The 20,461-nt window shown below is 46.0% G+C and overlaps 1 protein-coding gene and 1 long non-coding RNA gene across 4 annotated transcripts in view; one reads left to right on the plus strand and one right to left on the minus strand.

The window, feature by feature from the left end:
* The window catches only part of AGRN (agrin), a 257,909-nt gene that overhangs the window by 226,204 nt on the left and 11,244 nt on the right, over nt 1–20,461 (minus strand). For all 3 annotated transcript variants that reach the window (XM_082229651.1, XM_082229652.1, XM_082229654.1), the window contains exon 2: nt 18,453–18,714. In XM_082229651.1, the coding sequence (XP_082085777.1) occupies nt 18,453–18,714 (262 nt within the window). The remainder of the gene's footprint in view (nt 1–18,452; nt 18,715–20,461) is intronic.
* Nucleotides 101–14,617, plus strand: LOC309536603. Its single transcript, XR_014221667.1, has 3 exons — nt 101–161; nt 6,410–6,500; nt 13,891–14,617. It is a non-coding gene; the product is annotated as an uncharacterized lncRNA (long non-coding RNA).

Consider the following 20,461-nt stretch of genomic DNA (forward strand, 5'->3'; position numbering starts at 1 on the left):
TTTGTCTGGGCAGCCCAGAACCTACATACACACTGCCTAGATTTCTGCCCTGAGGCAGCCAACTGCAGTGCTGCTAATGCGGCAGTTGGTATTCACCCCCGGAGGCGCACTCCATTGTCTCTCGAGGCAGACGAATGCCAACAATACAGTTAAATATACAGGTAATGAATTATTGTGAATTTTTACTGAAATCTGTCCCTGCTACAGTTCCCCAGATTCTTTGTGGGGCTCAGGGGTCAAATGTGGCCCTCCAGGCTTTTCTCTCAGGCCCCTGAAACTCTCCACAGGCTACAACCCCTGCCCTGCTCACTGGCCTTCCTTTGCACTCCCTCCTGGAGTGTTTCTTTTTGCTGGAATGTGTGTCCTTCAACTCCCACAAAGCCTCTCGCTTGCCTGGATGGAGGATACAGGATGGGAAGGGGGAGGGGAGAATCTAGAAACCAGCCTACAGTACAAATGTAAACATCATGTTCATTGCTCCACTCGCTTTTGCCTCTGGCCCCGCCCACCCCGGCATACGGCCCCCAGGAAGTTGTTCAGAAGGGAATATGGCCCTCAGGTTGGAAAAGTTCCCCCGCTACGCTTCAGAGGCAGAATAGAGTCATACCTCGGGTTACATACGCTTGAGGTTACAGACTCCGCTAACCCAGAAATAGTACCTCGGGTTAAGAACTTTGCTTCAGGATGACAACAGAAATCGTGCTCTGGCAGAACGGCAGCAGCAGGAGGCCCCATTAGCTGAAGTGGTGCTTCAGGTTAAGAACAGTTTCAGGTTAAGAATGGACCTCCAGAACGAATTAAGTACTTAGCCCGAGGTAGCACTGTACACTACAGGGAGCTGGCTTCAGACATCAGGCCCATTGGCAGACCAACACGGTGTTACAGCTATGTCGGCAAATTGCTGGAACCTGCAGGAGGGGAAAGTGCGGTAGTGTTTTGTGTCCTAGCTTGCACGCTTCCCGTTGAGGCATCTGGTTGGCCAAGGTGAGAACAGGAAGCTGGACTAGATCTGGCCTTTTGACCAGATCCTCCCTGCAGGGCTCTTCTGATGTTATGTTAAGCCAACCCAAAATTTCCTGGCGCAGCCTCGTGCGCACACTGCAAAGTTTCCTCTCCTCCAAACATTTGGCAGGTATGTGCCAGTCCATGCCACCCGTGCCAATTGAGCTGTGCCTTTGCTCCAATGGTGGCTTGGGCAGGAACACCCAGGAATATCCATATTCTCTCTTCCTACCTCACCCTCCTTTGCAGAAATCAGGCCCTCAGGCCCTGAGCTCCGTCTTTTCCCGAAACATGCATTCCCCAGCTATGAGCGGAATGCTATATTGCCTCTGGACACAGGTCTGGGCATCAGCTCTTCATACATAAAGATATCAGGAGATATTTAAATATAAGAAGCCAGACACACTATGGGAGAGGGAAGGGGGGGGGAGAGAAATAGGGTGGGGAAGGGCTTGGAGAGAGGCAGGGATAATTTCAAAACAAAAAGGGAAATCTATGCCAAGAATAAACAGAGCAACCATTAATCAGGCTCAGGGACATAGGAAAATGTGTAAGGCCAGTGGTTCCCAATTAGCTCATTACTGAGGACCCCCTATTTTTCAAAAGCCAAGCCACGGACCCCTACTTTTGAAAATTTAGATAACTCTATGGTAGTTACCTGGGCAAAGCAATTTTTGAATAAAATGTGGGGTAGCCTCTAATAAACAAAGGATTTTAGGCACACTAAAAAAGAGACCATAAAATTTGTGATATTACCACAAATTTCCAATCCCAGGACAGTAGGAAAAACTTGTATCCATTGCTCCACTACAACTGAATAAATAAATAAAAAGCAACTGTGTCCCTAACTTGCAAGTGTTCTATATGCAGAAGGCTTTTTTATATGAGAGAGTATTCAAACATACTATTCCTTACTTGCAATCTGAGGTACTACATTTTAGCAAAACTTTACAGCAAATGGTTTTGCTAACTGATGGATCTTGCACCTTCAAGACATAGGTGAATGCTTGGTCGGGGCTTGATAACGTATTGGTGAAGTCTGAATAGAAAACAGCTGGAATTCTGTAATGTTGGTAACACCAGCAATATACTGCTGAGTAGACATGGGAAGGCCTGGAAAAAAACCAGTTTTTTTCCTTTTCTCCCCCCCCCCCCAAGCCGTTTTTTCCCCCAGAAAAATTGAAAAAAATAGTTTGATATAGTTTGAATATTCCACACACTATTTCCCTCCCCCCCCATTTTTCCGGGGGGGGGGGAGGCTTTGGAAAAAACCTTTTCCCTCCCCCCCCGCCCCCATTTTCCCCATTTTTTTTCCAGGCCTTCCAGCACCCACACTTTGGAGCTCATTGCCAACTGTCACCAGGCAGGTGCTCTTTCCGGCAACTGCTCAAAACATTTTCATTACAGCCAGCCCATCTGAACACGTAGACATGTGGTTTACTTCTTTTTAACCACTGCTGACTTTAATCATCTTTTGAATACTCTTAAATACCTGCTTTTAGCTGTGTTTTATCAATCATTTTAATATTCTGTTGTATATTTTTGTAAACTGTTTAGAAAGCTCTTACCATCATGTGGTTTATAATATATATACAAGTTCAATTAAAAAAGCACACACACTCCTTTTCCTTTCAAACAGAGTTTGAGCCTTAGTGCAACATACTATTTAGTAACTGGATGTTGGTTACTTCTGGGCCTGGCATGCAAAAAATTGCCTTATGCTTTGCCCCGGCTGTCCTCAGGTAGAGATGGAAAGGCCTGGGAGAAAACCGGAAAAATGGTTTTTTCCCAAAGCCATTTTTTAGAAGTCCATGAGGAAAATGACAAAGAGGAAGAGCAAGAAGAAATGGAAAATGATAGCAGTAGTTCAGAAAATGAGATAGAATAAACTGCGTGTATATGTTGTGTCTTCTGTTTTGATTTTAAAAAACCAACATTACTCAAAGGGTAGACCTTATATGGAGCTTACATATCGCAAGAGCCCTAAGAAACTGTGCCAGAGGTTTGTGCCCAATCCTAGCTCACTTGCCATCCAGCAACTCTTTCCCAAATTTTTCCCTGCCAGCAAGCAGGCCCTGGTAATGAGCAGAGGCTGGATGATCCATGGAAGGCTTTCACTGTGCAAGATAAGTAAGTTCCTGACAGTGGGTGGTGCCATGGAGCCCCAGGGGTCCCCGGACCCCTAACTGGGAGCCACTGAGTTAGGCCATTGGTCTATCTAGCTCAGTAATGTCTACACTAACCGGCAGCGGCTCTTCGGAGATCCTGGAAGTCTTTCCCAGCCCTTCCTGGAGATGCTGGGGTCAAACCCTGGGCCCTTCTGCATGCAAGACAGATGCCTTTCCCCTGCAAATCTACTTAAATGAGCAGGTAGGCAAGTGGCTTATTAGGGTCACAGTGGGGGTATACAGTGGTACCTTGGGTTACATACGCTTCAGGTTACAGACTCCGCTAACCCAGAAATAGTACCTCGGGTTAAGAACTTTGCTTCAGGATGAGAACAGAAATCGTGCTCTGGCGGAACGGCAGCAGCAGGAGGCCCCATTAGCTGAAGTGGTGCTTCAGGTTAAGAACAGTTTCAGGTTAAGAACGGACCTCCAGAACGAATTAAGTATGTAACCAGAGGTACCACTGTACAGGAATCCAGTTTTTGAAACATGGGGCTTAATCATGAAGGTGTGAAGAATTTAACTACAGAAATCAGATTATGGGGAGGGAAGGGGGTTGCCAAAGACTATTATTTTTTTTTTTCAATTTGCAAGAAGGATACAAACACTGAGCTAAACGCAGGATGGCGGTTCTTTATCTCTCACAGATATAAAGATGTCATAGAAATATTAAGCCGAAGCTTACGGCAGGCCTTTTCTGTCAGAGGTTTCCAACTGTCCTTGCATATCTGCCATTACGCAGCAGGGCTCAAAGACAGCATATTAAATACTGTGGTTTGCTGAGAGGTGTGCCACTACCACTTCACTACCTGCCAAAAGGTAACTAGGGAGGGAACTATTTGGACTTCATGAAATAACAGCCAAGAGATTGAGGATCCTGGAGGATCAGCTCTGTAGTGCTGAGGTTAACGGTGCCTGCTAACTTAACCCTGAGAGATAGTGAACAGCTTTGCAACATGGGCACTGAACTCAGTGCTAACCACGGTTCTTGAGCTGAAGATGCGGTTTGCAAACCTGGGCTTTAATTACATTTAGCAATACCTGTGCGCCCAGCTGAATGCTAACCATGGCTAATTAGTCAAGGTTTTGCAATCCTGGATTTAACCATGGCGAGCACAGCAGGTGGTACAATGTAGCTCTGGCCCAAAAATTAACTGCTAAAATATTAATAGAGGGAGCATTGGAGGAGGCAGAGAAGAGAGGGGCAGATCTGATGAGGTCACAGCACTTTCCCCAGCTCCTATATAAGCAGCTTCCTGCTGGATCAGGCCAGTGGCCCACCTAATCGAGAAGAATATAGTCATTGTGGATAGTAGGCACTGATCCCCTATGAATAGCATCTACCATGTTAGAAGAAATTGAGGGTTGCATCAAACTAAGTTCTATTTACAATGCAACAGGAGAGATGTACTGAAATAAACAGATCTAATCATGTCCATAGCAGTGGCTAGAACCCTGAGGGCCAGAGCACTGGGCAGGGGGGGAAACCCACCACCCCAGGAGGAAAAAACCCTCTACCTTCATTAGCTGATGCAGCTCCTTTTGAGTACCTGTCTGCTGCACAGGTTCTGTGTTTAAAAACAAAACAAAAAAGCCAAACTGGTTCCAGCAGATGAAGGGCTGAAATTAAATCAAATGATCTCACTGGAAGAAAAGCGCCAGAGCGCCTTCCCACCCACCCACAAGAACTGGCCGCTGTTTCCTCCGCAGTGTTTATGATCTTGCCAAGATACAGCCTGCAGAGCTTTATTAATCGCTTTGGATGTTTCTTGGGTCATTTTCTCCCAACTTCCCCGCTTTGAAGATGTAGGGCACTAGGCGCTCCAGTTAAACTATATGCTAATCGTGTTGCCTGTAATGAGATCCCGCTCATCCGCTTTAAAGAAAAAGGGAAAGAAATTCAGCACCAGCAAAAACAAAAGGAGACAGAAAGAGAGGAGAGAGCATGAGAAATAGATTAAGGAACCTGTTTGTCGTTTGCTTGGGAGGAGGAAAAATGGCTGGGGGACTAATTTAAAACTCAGCTTAAAACTCCTTTGCCCCCTTCGGCTCTCTCTGAAAAATAAATCATTAGCATTTCTACCATTAGGGAGTTCTCCCCACACACAGACACGCTCGATCATGTGTTTTTTCCTCTATTATTATAAGCAGCAGAAACTTTATTTTGAAAACAGAAGAGAATGGGACATAGGAAACTGTTTTACACAGAATACAAGCTCAGTGTTGTCTACTCTGACTGGCAGCAGCTCTCCAGGATTGCAGTCAGAGATGTGTGTGCAGAGAATACTCATAAGAACGGTCATGGCACAGCGGTGAAGTATGTGCTTTCTTTGAAAAAGGCCCCAGGGTTCAATCCCCAGCATCTCCAAACAGAGCTGGGAAATCGCTCATGCCTAAAACCACGAAGGGCTGCTGCCAGTCAGTGCAGCCCATACTGAGCTAGATGGACTGGTGACACTGGCTCACATTAGGCAGCTTCCTGTGTAGTTTTTTTAAAATACAGGGGAAAACCAAGGGCAATCAACAGAAACCTCCATACACGCTCCATCTGTATGAAACTACCATGCAGGGGCAAGCAGACAACCCTACAATAATCCTGCAAAATCTAAGAGCAGCATGCACTTGCTCACGGCCATCTTATGTTTTCAGACTGAACGCAGATCCCAAGTGGGCTGTTTACAGCTCCAGTTGACTTGCACAACTCCATCCACACCAGAGATTGGCCCCTTGATGCTCCCTTTAATAGCTTCCAACCAGACGCCCCCGTTTAGGTTTGCTCAGAGCACCCGTTTTTGCCAGCAATACACACTATTGATTCGCTTGCATTTTCTCTTTAAGCCCCTTCCCCACCACACTGCCAGAGCTGTGGGTGCCCCTTGTCTGAAACCCCGAAGAGCCGCTGCCAGCCAGTGTACTGAGCTAGGGAACCTTGGTAAGAGTTAATACTTATCATCCCTTTGCTCTGCGTTCTTTGTGCTTTTTGTCTTTGAAGGCTGTGACCGTTTGTGGTTTACATTTCTGACTCTCTTGTTTCTTTTCTTTTTGTTATGCTTGCAACTTTTGTTGCTGCTGCCTGTTAATAAATTAATTTAAAAACAAAAACTACCTAACTAGATAGACAAATGGTCCCAACTCATTACGAACAGTATTGGGTGAAAGGTGGGGGAGACCAATCAGCCAGGGCCAGTGGCTGGCAGAGCAAACTCACATTAGCTATGCCTCCATCCTCTTATCTGCAGTCTTCTTCAAGGGGCAAAACTGAGACTATGGAGGACGACACTGACAGCCAGGACAACACCCTGGACAGGTTGCAAGTAAGAAAGCAGGCAGGTGGGTTTCTGGCTGAGGTCAGACCGTGCCCCACTGCCCCAGGCCCTGCCAAGTTGTAAGGGCACCTTTCTATAGGATACCCATGTGAGCTACCAGCAGCTAACCAGGGCATCCTTGATCTTTTAAGATAGTTGAGTTCTCTCCACTAGCTTGGACCGGTTCCTAACGCAGGGTGCCAAACGGTTGCAATGGACATCCATAAAGAAAGGAAAATGTCAAGCAGCTCAAAAATCCCTCCAGGCTGGCGGGAAAGAACAAGGCTCAGTCAACCCCCCCCCCAACTCTGCTTCTTTATGTCTCTGCACCCCCACCCTGCGACAGACATACACAAACACAGACACAATAAAATCAGCTGCAAATCAAAATAGGCAAAGGCACAGCCAGTCCTCTGGATCACTTTAGGCTAATTAACATCCTCTGCCAAAAATAAAGGCGGGGGGAGAGTCAAGGCAGAGGTAGACTAATATTAGATGGGAATGAATTTACCCAAGTCTTGTAGGAATATTTAGAGCCGCAATGCCATAGCAGAACAGGGGGAAGGAGGAGGAGGAAGAAAAGGCGGCGGAGTGCGAGAAATGAAGGAAGCTAGAAGGAAGGGTTTAAGGCAGGGTGGTCCAACACAAGTGGCCCCCACCTTCCCAAAGCCAGGTAAGCGTGCTGGGATTTGGGAAGGAGTTGTGAGGGCTCTGACAGGGTCCTCCTTCTCAAAGCCTAGTTACTGCTTTCCCAGCTTTGGGAAGGAGGGCTTTAAAAAGGTAAAGGTAAAGAGACCCCTGGCCATTAAGTCCAGACCTTGTCAAAGCACCATGCCTCCTTGCCAAAGCCCAGCATCTCACTTAGCCATCTTTAGGAAGGCTCGCTCCTGCCTGCCATGCAACAAGGCAGTGTGCGGCCCTCGAGTTCCATGTCAAAGTACTCTTGCGGCCCACTCGGTATGAAAAGTTGGGCTGCCCTGGTTTAAAGTAAACCAGGCATCCCCCGATCTGACTCAAATTTCCTCCCCCGCCCCGCCCCTAAAACCCTTATTCAGCATTTAAGTGTGGCCTGGTGAGAGTCCTGAAGGCCAGACAGAGGGACCTGGAGGTTGTATTTGGACCTTAGGTTCCAAAACCCACACCTATAGAGAACCTAGTTCTTACCGAGCTGATAAACCTGTCTCTCAGTCCTATTCTCCAATTTTGGGTCCCCGGATGATGTTGGACTACAAGGCCCACTGTTCACAGTGACTAAGAGCCAGGTGATTATAGCCAACGGGTCTCCAACCCTTGATGAATTACAGACTTCCCCTGCACGTGAAGACTGGCTTGAGCAGATAAGACCAATAGTGGGTCCAATGGTCAAGAAGGCAGTTTCTGCCTGTGCTGGACTGGGGGGCAGCTGGGGCTCGTCAACCTGGGAAGGAAAGGGTCAACGAGGAAAAGGAAAACTCATCCTAAGCCTCAGCTGCCTTGTGGGATATCTTCAGAAGAAAAGGCTAAGGAGGAAACCCTACACAAAACCAGAGTGGTGTCCCTAAGATGGTTGGATGGCGCCTTGAATGCCTCCTTCAAGCAACTCCTGCAGCCAAGTTGGTGCCAAATATATTGCTCTGTCTTCCTTTGGACCGCCGGGGTGCTGCTAACACAGTGGTTTGACTTCACCCCCGGAAGCGCACTCCATTGTCTCTTGAGACAGATGCCAAAAACGCAGCGGTGTCGGCTACCTGTTGAAACTCTACAGAGCATCTTGGTCTCAGGGTACAATCTGAAAGCAAGTGAGGCCACCACCTTGCCGAAGGTAGCATTCTTACTGGTGGCCTGGATGAGACAGTGCCCAGGAGGGTCTTAACAATCAAAATGGCAGCCTTGTCTGTAGCGAGAACTTGCCCAGGGTTCTGAAACTGTCAAGGTTGAGCCTTCCATAACTTAACCTAACTGCTAATCTAAATCCTAATGAGAAACTTTAATATGCTTGAACCATAGTCATTTGCACCACATTGTGACATTAAGAATGTATCTCACTTTCCCTCAGAGATAATAAGGCACTACCAGAAAATGCCATTTCAACTGACCTTTCCGAAGAATACACCTTGATTAGCAGGTGTCTATATTTTTCTCTCTAGGTGTGTGTATGTTTTAATCCCCTTCATTCCACTGGGTGTTCCTCCCCCCCCCCCCAATTCATCATCATCTCCATTTACAAGGAGGGAAAAAAGAAAGAAAGCCAAGCCTACAATTATCGCCCCATCAGCTTGATGAATATCACTGTGGAAAAAAAATCTTATGCAAAACTTGTGGTATGCAGACTGGAAAATAGTGATGAGGTCCCTGTTGAGCTCATGTTCAAACTTTGCTAGATTTTAAAGTCAACAGGGGGTAAAACCGAGTTTTGGGGAAGGGGAAAAGGGAGAAACACTACCTTCCACATGCTCTTTTAGGCTTTTTTTCTGGGGGGGGGGGGGGAATATTAACTGACTTTGTAGTTTGGCGTCAAAAGAGCCCACTCAGGGAATTAACCAAATTGGGCATAAATAATTGAAGCGTCTCGAATCGTATTTCCCCGCTAATCAAAGAGAGTGGCTCAGTGTATAGCTGAAGAGGCAAATATATAGAAAAATTAAAAAGAGAGGCAATTTTGATGAGGGAGGAGGAGAAGTGTGATGTGCCAGCTGAAAAGAGATCAAAATGGATTCTCTGAGACCCTTTTGCTTAGAGAAGGGTCCTCCCCTCAAATTTGTTCCTGTGTGTCCCTGGGAGTCATGTTCAAGGAATGTGGGTTTTTAAACACAGATGCATACGGAACATATAACAAAGGTAAACACGCCAAAGCCGAACTCACACTTCAGGGCAAGGCTGTGAGGGAAAACGGCAAGCCCAGGCAAGCTCTGTGGAGGTGCCTGGTTTCCCCAGGGACTTCAGGACAGCAGTGCGCAGTAAAGAGGACACAGGCTGAAGTTGGAAGAGGAAGACAATCTTCGGCCGAATGTCTTGGTATTTAGCAAAGTTTATATGCCGCTCGATTGCAATAAAACCTCCGAGTGGTTTGCAATAAAAAATAAAAAAATGCAAACACTGAAATGATCAATAAAAGGTATTTTAAAACATTCAAAAGATAATGGAAATCAATAGGAAGCTAAAAAGAGATTAAAACACATGCCAGCGTTGTACACATTGATATAGGTTTGCCTAAACAAAATGTGATGTCAGTAAGCAGAGGGTTCCAAACTGTAGGTTCTACCACACTAATATTGGTTTCTTACAAGTCCTGAATCAGTCTTATGTGACACTTGTAACAATGTCAGTTCTGCAGATTATAGCGGTCAAGTGGGGTAAGGCGATCCGGGAAGTAAGCAGGAATAATAAATAAAAGAAAACTCAAAAGATTCCAGGTTAAACATATCAAAATAGAATTTACCAGAGAAGTGTAGTTTAGGACTTGAGTGAGACCAGGGTTTCTCTCTTTCACTCCAGATGCTAAAATTTGCACAGGAAAGTTGGAGGTTGGTGTTCCCCTTGCTTTTCGGATATGGCCACCTTGCATGCATTTGCGTCGGAGGGTCCCAGACTGTACCCCTCTAGCATCTCAGATGGGAGGTGCTATGGCTGTTGGGAGTTGCAGTCTAAAACATCTGGAGGGCACCATTAAGCTCAAAGTCCTTGTATAGCCCCCGCCCCACCAAAAAAAGAGAGTCGTGATTCTGAAAAGGAGGGCCGGATGTTGCCAAGATCTTCAGTAGTGACCCCAAGGCACTGGCCAAGCCAATTGTTAACATTACATGTTTCTTCTCAAAACAGAAGTAGCTCATGGGCCACAGGCCAAATAGCCTGACAAAATTGCATCAGGCTAGCAGAGCAAGAACGGTTGGGAGTGGAAGTGGGGGCTCGGGGGGTGGGAGGGGTGGGAGAAGAAGAGACGGAAACAGAGGAGTTTAAAAAATAAAAAAGACACCTGGGTCATTAACCAGAGAAGTTGTCTTTACTGATCCCACAGAGGGGAAGGAGAAGAAAATTCCATGTGCAGTGGGTAGGAGGCAACAGCAAGAAGCAGACAAATTTCCTCCTACGCAAGATTAAAACGCAACCCCACTCCACATCCAGCTGTGGTTCACATTGTGCTGCCACAGTCTTTGGTCATAGTGGCCAACGGGCCCATTAATAAGGCAGGCTGTGGAACAAAGTGGTAAAGTCTTAGGTGGACGACAGCAAACAGATGGCTCAACAGATAGAGAATGAGACTCTTAATCTCATTCATTGTGGGTTTGCCACATTGGGCAAAAGATTCCTGCACTAGATGGCCTTTGTGGTCCCTTCCAACTCTGCAATTCTTTGATTCTATTCTATGACACCACTTTGCAGACTGTAGGGGTGTCAGATTCATGCAGTCACATGAAATAACATAAACCAATCCCTGCAGGTAAAACCAAGTAGATCAGAAAGAGAAGGTACTAGCCCCACCCACTCAGTGCTATATACAGTGGTACCTTAGGTTACATACGCTTCAGGTTACAGACCACTCAGTACCACTGTACTGATTTCCTGCTTTATTTTGGTATTGGTCTCACAGAGAGGTGGAGAACCCCTTTCAGCCTGAGGGCTGTATCTCCTTCTCAGCAACCTTCCAGGGGCTGAAGATTTGTGGTGGGTGTGGCCAAAGGCCCAAGTAGGTGGGGAGAATAAATGCAAATTTGTACACTAGGCTGTTTTCTACATACAGTGGTGCCTCGCAAGATGAAATTAATTCGTTCCGCGAGTTTTGTCGTCTTGCGATTTTTTTCGTCTTGCGAAGCATGGTGTCGGGAAAGTTTTGGAAAAGCTTCAAAAATCACCAAAAACCTCAAAAAAGGCTACCACACCACGTTCTATGAGTTGCTCCTCGAAGTCAAGTCACAACTGTATTAACAGTGTTAAGAAAAAGGAAACAAACTTGCAAGACGTTTTCGTCTTGCGAAGCAAGCCCATAGGGAAAATCATCTTGCGAAGCAAGTCAAAAAACCAAAAACCCTTTCGTCTAGCGAGTTTTTTGTCTTGCGAGGCATTCGTCTTGCGAGGTACCACTGTACATGATCAGAGATCAAAGGCATAGTACAGATAGGCAAAAGCACTCAAGGAAGGTGTAAGGCAGGGTTGGTGAGGGTTGTGGTGAGGGGAGCATTCCAAGGGCCAGATAGAGAGGTCTGGAGGGCCATAGATGGTTATTTCAGTTGCAAGGAATCATTCAGCTGCAGAGAGTACACCTGCCTATTATTCTGAAAGAAAACAAACACACAACTTTCCAAATTGAAAAATAAATCTTTCTGGTTTAATTTAGACAGATGCTAATTGTGGGAGGTTTTTTTGAGGAGGGCAAATATTCTAATATGTATCATGTAGCAGGCAGGCATCCAGTAGCCCCCTGAAGCCTCCACAGCTATTTAAGCCCCCTCCCCACCCCAGAAACCTCCACCCATAATAATCTGAGCAGCAGGAGTTCCTCATAGCTAAGCTACCATTTTTCACAGCTGTTGGAGGAACTTTCTCAGCCTCTTTCGAAGATGCAGTGGAAGCCCGTTCACGCCAAAAAGAACAACAGAACCCCACATTTTAAGGAAACAAGGCCTCCAAAAGGATCAGTTGGGGGGGGGGAAAGGAACACCACCACAAAAAAGGCCAAGGAAGGATTAAGAGAGAGAAGAGCAGGAGGCTTTCCAGAGAGAGAGAGATGCCACGCTCAGGGGCAGGAGCATGGGAAAGAACGGGACCCCGGATTCACCAACCGCTGGCCTCCATGCCAGCGATTTCCTTGCTCGGAGCCACCCTCCAGGAGACTCTTACAAGCTCTTTTAAGGACTCTGAAAAGGGAATTTTGCACGGGCCGCTTTACAAGAACAAAGCCTCTCAGTATTAAGAGGGAGCCTGTGCAAGGGGAGAGAAGGAAGAAAAGGAGGATGGAAAGTAATAAAGAACAGGCAGGAAGAGAGCAAATAAATAAAAGTGGAAACATACACACAAACTCATCATGCAGACAAGTCGCAAGGCAGCCTTCTCCAACCTGGTGCCCTCCTCATGTTTCAACTACAGTTCCCATCAGCCTCAGCCAGTGCAGCTGGGGAAGGCTGTTCTAAAAGCTCAAGGTGTTCTTGTCAGTCCATAGAGCCCTTAACAGCTTGTGGCCAGTTTACCTGCGAGATCACTTTACCCCATATATTTACCCACTCAAGCACTTTAATCTGCGCAGCTGGGTTGCAGGTGCATAGGCGCCGACTCCATGGGGCCTGAGGGGCCCCGAGCCCCCTCAAAAATTCGTTTGGGGGGGCTCTGCCCCCCAATAATCTCGGGCGCCCCTCCAGCAGAGTGCCACCGCCGCCCCTCCCCCAGCCCAAAATGCACAGGGTTGGGCTGCATGCCTCCTGCCCTCCCTCCCGAGCAAAAGCTCCACCCAATTTCCTTCGGAGCTGATTAATAGGCGCAGCACGCTCTCCCCTATTCGCTCACGAGGAGGCGGCGCCACTTTATCTGCATATTCATGAGCTTATTTATTATTCATGAGCTTTCGCGGGCTCCACCAATATTTTTTATAAGTCGGCGCCCCTGTGCAGGTGCCACATAATACCTGTAGGAAACTTTAGGTCTGGCAGCACCCACACTTTGGAATTCCCTGCCTATTCACATCAGGCAGGCCCCTTCACTGAACTCTTTTCAGTGCTTGCTGAAAACATTTTCATTTAGGCAAACTTATCCACACACAGAGAATGCTGAAATGTGTTTTAATCTGGTTTTTAGTTTATCATTGATTGAATGTTTTAAATAAGTTGTTTATAAAAATATCTTTTATGGATGCTTTATTCTTTTTGTAAACCACTTAAGAGATTTGCTTGTGTGTTTTCTTTTACAATTGAGTGTTCTATAAATTCTGTGAAATAAATAAAATAAATTTTAAAAAGAGCCAACATGATAAGATGGATAGGGTACCAAGACCCCAACTGGCCATGGTGCTCTATGCTAGTTATGAACTCTCAATCTGTCCAACCTCACAGGGTTGTTGGGAGCACAAAATGGCCCCATGTTTTATTCTCCTTGAAGGCTGAGTATGATGAAGTAAGCATATAGAAGTTCTCGGGTCAAATGTTCTTCTCCTCGCAAAAATGGCCAGCGTGGAAGGCAGGCATTATTTTATTTTATTTTTATCAGTTCACTATTTTGCCAAAAGACGAACACAAGCATCTTAGTCATATTCAGAACCCAGCAGAAATAATACGCTCTATGGGCTAAAATCTAGAAGGCTTAGGAAAACTAAAAGATATTCAATTGGCACAATCGGAACTTTAATGTAGGCAGCACAAGGCAAATATTGCTGGGGAGGGCATTCCATAATTGGGGTGCCACCTCCAAAAATGCCCTCTTCTTTATGTAACCACATACCTCTTTTCTTTTAGGTAGGGGAAACTGAAAGCTGGTCTCCTATGAAAATATGATGGTCCATGCAAGTATATAGGCAAAGCTCGGCTCAAGACATCAAGACACGAAACAGAAGAGCAGCAATCAGAACAGGGGCTGTATTTCCCCCAATATATGAACCACACATGACCAGAACACCAAAACTTACCAACCCCATTTGCAGGGTTCATTCCATCAGTGATGCTAAAAGACCAGCTCCAACAGGAACTGTTTCTATGCCAGTTGGTCATTATAACAACTGTTTCTGAATCTGGGCTTTCTCCCTCTTCCCTCCACATCTCTTCTCCCTCTTGGGTCGTGTTTTTTAGATTGTAAGCCAGTGGGCAGTCTTGCTTCAATTTATTTTATGTATACCACTCTGGGAAGGGTAAAGAAATTGTTACGTACCTACGAATGCTGCAGATAGCTTTTAGAAGAGGCATCTGCCCATCCTTGTGCACAGAAAAGAATGAATGCCTCTTCTCAACACAGGCGTGCATCATCTAAAGACAAATAGAGGCTCTTTGCTCCATAACTGTACTTTTATTGATATGCAAGATTTATGCAGATTTAATCAAGTCGCTGATTAAAATTCGCAAAAATCAAACAGGTAATATTTCTTTGATCAGGTTAAGTGCCCTATACAGAGTCCTTCTTCAGGTGTTCAAGATGTTCAAATAAGACGATGTTACATGTAGAGACAGATGTTAACCCAGTAACATTGAGCGATCTGTAAAAATAAAACCAAGGTTTCAGCAGGACCTACCGCAGACTGGATTATACATCAAATGGCATTCTGTATGCCCTCGTTTAAATTATTCCCACCACTTCCTCCTCCTCTCCCCTACAAGTACTGATATCTGGAAGCTTGTTTCTGATCATGAGGTAGGGCAGGAATTGTGATTGACCTGGGGTATAATCAGAGTTGGAAGGGACCCCTGCAGGCGATCTAGTCTGACCTCTAGATAAATCCAGAGGCAGAGTTTCCCCAGCACACTGCTGTCCAGCCTCAGCTTAAAGACACCCTAAGAGAGTCACCCTACTCATCCCTCTAGGAAACTGCTTTCATTCATCAAGAAGAGTCTCCTAGTATTCAGCTGAAATCTAATGTCTAGGTCCACAGTTTAAAGTTGGCTCGTTTCAGACAAACCATAGTTAAAGATTAACCACAGTCTGTCAGGCTCTGATAGCACAACAAGCCACAGTTAACCAACAACAGAAGTGAAAGCTTCCGAATTTTTCTTCAATGACACATTGGAAAGGGAGAGGGGAGCATACAAACTTGAGGTCAGGATGGGATTGAGCACATCATGCTAAACCATGGTTCACTGTAATGCAGCAGAGATTAGGAAGGAAGATCAGAACTGATTTAGAAAATTGGATTGCACCGTCTTATACAGATAGATTCTAGAGGTGCAATGTTTGGAAATTATGTGGGCATATCCACTGATATATTATTTTGGCCTGAAGTTGCTTTCAGTGTCAAATTTGTACTGGCAAAACCACTGATATCTACAGATGTCCATGGGCTTCTAAATTATATTCCTGCAGCGTGGGGATTAATGGCAGGACAACAGAAGTGGATTTTGAAAGCCTTGCACTTGGAGCCTGGAAGCAGGAACACCCACCATCTATGCCCTAGCTACATTTGAACACAATTCTTATAAGCATCAGCTTCATGTAAATTCCTGTCTGGATGACTTGTAAAGATTTATACGTTTAAATTAAGATGCATGTATTGATGATGATTATATTTCTACAGAATGCTCTCCAGGGCCCTAGAGCCATCCCATCAGCATGAAAGGGGAGCCCTATAGCCACTGAGAAGAAGTCTTCTCACCCTTTATGCTGAATGGAGCCAGTCTCGAACAATCGCAGAAGGGAGTGTGGCTGTAGCCATCATGTAGGGACCCCACATTTCTGAATTTGCCACTCACATTGCTGTATCCCACAGGTGCGACAGAACATGAGGCACCACCAGCTTGATAGGTGCCTGACCCCAAGCGACACAAAGCTCTGCGGCTTGGTTCAAGGTCCACATGACTAAGAGAGCAACAATTGCAGCTGAGTCAAATCCCCAGGAATGAACTAACATTTTGCCCTCACAGGGCAGTCTGTCTCTCTCCCCCCCCCCCCTTTCTTATCTCCGTTTCCTTCCACAGAAACCTCAACTTGAGAGTCAGCCGCACTTGGGCCGTACACAAAAAATACTAACTTTCTTTGCAGCCAACAATCGGAAGGAAATAAAGAGACACTCATCCTGATGGGAAATCGGAGAGGGATTAGTCAGGTCGGGTGAGGGGGAAGGACCTTTCAAATAAGTGAAGGAAAAGAAGAGGGAAGCCAATACAGAACATTAGAAATCTCAGCTCTGAACCAAAGAGTCACCAGTTCAAGAATCAAATGCATATGCCAAAGTTTCCCAGACTTCTAATACCTTAGAAGCATAATGGAAGCCCTTGAAAAATCAGATTTGGCCCCTGAGCCTTTCGGGTGCCTGGCGTGGATTTTTCTCTTCCCTCCTCCTCCTCCTTTTGTGTCATATCTCTTGGATTGTAAACCTGAGGACAGGGGCTGTCTTACATTTAATTGTACAGGTTTTTTTTATTAACCACTGCAGTTTATTATTGTTGTAGAAATATTTTTTTTTTTAATTAAAAAGGTACAAATCGTATGTAAGCTACTCTGGGAAATTTTCTCAGCTGAAGAGAGGGATAAAAATGTTCTAGTAATACTAATAATAATGGCAAGAAGATCATTTCAGCCTCAAGTCTTTAGGAGGCTTCCCCCCCCCCCTTCTTTCTTGTTTGTTTCAGAGGCCCCAGAAAGAGAGGAGTAGAGGCAAAGACTGACTGGAATGTTTATTTGCTGGCTCAACCAGGATTCCAGCAGCCTTCTGTCTTATTTGCTCACCTGCTCCTTGGGCTGAATTTGTGGGCTCTGCACGAGAAGTGGATTTCTTTTCAAAAAAAGAGAAACTCACACAGAAAAATCAATACAGCCTTTGGGCAGAAGCATGAAGTCAGGTACATTTCAGAAATGCAAGCCCACATGTTCCTAAGCGACATTGGATTAATCATGGATCATACTGGGGGCCACCTCCTACCAGTAAGAACATCATAAAAGCATATGAAGAGCCTACTGGATCAGGCCAACGGCCCATCAAGTCCAGCATCCTGTTCTCACAGATGCCTATGAGAAACCCGCAAGCAGGACTTGAACACAAGAGCCCTCCCTCCTCCTGTAGTTTCCAGCAATGGGTTTTCATAAGCAGAAGCACCTCCAGTTGTGGAGGCAAAGTATAGCTAGTAGCCATCGATAGCCCTCTCCTCCAAGAATGTGTCTGATCCTCTTAAGCCATCTAAGGTTAGTGGCTATCCCTGCCTCCTGTTCCATGCCATGCATAATTCTATCTACTTCTATCATGTCTCCTCTTACTCGCCTTTTCTCCAACCTAAAACGTCCCCGGAATTGCAACCTTCCTTAATAGGGGAGTCGCTCAAGCCCCTTGATCCTTTCAGTTCCTCTTCCAGCTCTTTTTATCATTTTTGAGGTGAGGCGACCAGAACAGTACACAGTATTCCAAATGTGGCCGGCACCATAGTTTGGTATAACACGGCATTAGGGTATTGGCAATATTATTTTCATTATCAGATGAAACATCGGGGCAGTCAACTAGAGGGGAGCAAAAGTGTGCTTCCTTCTACAACGAGGCTCCCAAATTCAAATTGGAAGACAAGGTTCATCTAGTCCGGAACCTGCTTCCAACAGAGGCTGAAAGAAAGAAAAAGTATACAAACACAATAGCAACCCCTTCTTTTTAAACTCCGTCCTCCAAAGCAAGTGTTAGCAAGAGGTAAACTGCCTCTGAACATGGAAGCTCCATCTAAAGCTTATGCTCCAATTGGAACACATTCGATTTCACCCTGTGCCCTGCTTCCCAAGTCAAGATTCCAACTAATGCCCAGCAAGATGCAAAACCATTTACAGTTGCCGCTCTCAGAACTGCTTCCCATTCCATCAAAAGATTTAGGGTCCAGAAAGCAAAATCCAGCCGAGCCAAAAGTTTCACCATTTATAACACCACAGCCTCATGGGACATGGTAATCGGGTCATATACCACAGAAGCACAAAATGTGGTACCATGTGCAGAATATTCAGCTGCCTGCCTATGCTGGTTTTTTAAAGAACACGCATCAAGTTCCTAGTCCTTCGTGATTGTGAAATCGCGCTTTAAAGAATGTGAGAGACCTCTGGTGAGATCTCAGAAGTTGGAGAGGTGGCTGAATGTGATTTCTAGTGGTTGGGAGGGATCTTCAATGTCCAGCACAGCACTCCTCCACCCAACCCGGACTAACGGAAGCAGAAAAAAAAAACAAAGCAGCAAAAGTGGTGTAGAAATAACAAGTTATTTGCTTGAGATATGCAGGACTGCAGAGGGCATTTGCCCAAACAGACCGAAACCTTTCAGTATACACAAAATCTAGCCGTGCAGGACAGGCAGGTTGAAATCTGCACACTTTAGGCAAAATCTGAACAGCAAAAACAACAACAGACCTACCTTCCACACAGTGCTCCACCTCTTCCAAATTGCGCAGTGTAATCCGCATGAGGCTTGAGTTGAGCATCAGTTCGTTCTTGTGAGCAGGCCACATATAATGTGGGGCAGGGTTGACGAAGAAAATCCGGGTGTCCCCTGTAGACACCTGGTTGTCGCAGATCAAGGGGTCCCCAAATCCCCCAATCATGACTTTGTTTCCACCTTCCAGGAGGATCTCGTGAGTCACAACCTCTTTGCCCTTCAGATACCGCCAGACCCTCACCTGGAGAATGAAGAAGAAGGCAGGACATATATTATTACAAAAGCCCATCGATGATGTGATGGTTGAGATAGGTGAAGAACCTCAGGCCTGGTGAGGGGCGGCTACAGGCTTCTCTGTCAGGACCTCAGGACTCTTCCCCCACCTCACGTCCCATCCCTGGGGCTTTGCACCCTCCTCAGGTGTTTTTGCCTGGCTGAAATGTGTCCTTGAACTGCCTTTTGCTTGCCTGGACAAAGGGACTGGAAAAACTGAGCTACTGTGCAATGATGAAATTTGCATTAATTGACCTGCACACTTTTGGCCCTGCCCACTGCTGGTATGTGGCCCCCAGAATGTTGTCCACAAGGAAATGTAGCCTCTGGGCTGGAACTGGTTCGGAATCAGGGCTATGGGAGACCTCACATTCAGAATCAGTGTGCCACCAAATATCAGGAATAGGAGGAGGAGAATCCAAGTGGCCACTCTGGGGGGAAAAATGCCTTTCTAGTGAAACAAAGGCTACCTAAACATAAGCAAATGTTTGCTCCTATTTATCCATCCCCAACAGTTGAGACTTAAAAGATGGAAAGCTCCTTAGAGAAACAGACATGTCTGCTCCCTTACATCACTTTGTCAAGTGCATGCACTTGAAAAACACAGTAAATACTTCTGTGATGACAAACCTTTGTTAAGTGTTATATCCTTGAAGGGTTGTAGCTCTGCTTTGCATGCAGAAGATGGCAGGGTCAATCCCCAAGTATGGCTGGGACTGTTGCCTACATGAAACCCTGGATAGCCACTGCCAGCCGGTGCAGGTAATACTGAGCTAGATGGGACCAATGGCCTGACTCTGTAGAAGGCAGCTTCGTATGACCCCACATCCTTGGACAACACCGTAATATTTCAATAGTGACCACCCCTATTGAAAACTGGGCCGGGTCCATGTGCAGCAAATTCCATATACAGTGGTACCTTGGGTTAAGAACTTAATTCATTCTAGAGGTCTGTTCTTAACCTGAAACTGTTCTTAACCTGAAGCACCACTTTGGCTAATGGGGCCTCCCGCTGCCGCCGCTACACGGTTTCTGTTCTCATCCCGAGGTAATATTTCTGGGTTAGCGTAGTCTGTAACCTGAAGCGTATGTAACCTGAGGTACCACTGTTCACCAATCCCTCCAAAGTCCCAGCCCCATATTCCTAGGGGTGGCTTTACATCTCTGCTACCAAGGAAAGAGAACCGTTGGCACAGGTGGAGAGGCAAGCTGGAGCACAGGAGGACTTGATCTGATGCCATAACAGAATCCGCAGGCCTTTTTATTTCCTGTCTGGGCACATCTCAAGCATACGTCATTATGGGCATGGATGTTGCAAGGAGGCCACTTGCGATTGCCTACTGCAGTACCCAGAGAGAGAGAGAGAACCTCTACGATTCTGAGACAGCAAAGACAAACCATCAACGTTTGCCATATCAGTACTACAAACCATCGATGCCGGTCATATCGGAACTACTTCCATGAGAGGAAAAAACAGGCACTCATAACAAAAACAGAAAACTCTAAAGCTGAGCTGAGGACCCTTTTTCATCCTGAGGGCCACATTCCCCTCACAGAGACCTTTCGGGGGCCACATGCTGGTGGTGGGCGGGTTCAGAAATGAAAGTGGGTGGAGCGACAAATGTAAATTTTACGTTCATACGGTAGGTTAGTTTCACATACCGCTGTCTACCCTCCATCCAAGAGGCATGGTCAGGGTTCAAGGGAACATTCCA

The sequence above is a fragment of the Podarcis vaucheri genome (genome assembly GCF_965113315.1).
Source record: "Podarcis vaucheri genome assembly, chromosome: 7".
Lineage (NCBI taxonomy): Eukaryota > Metazoa > Chordata > Lepidosauria > Squamata > Lacertidae > Podarcis > Podarcis vaucheri.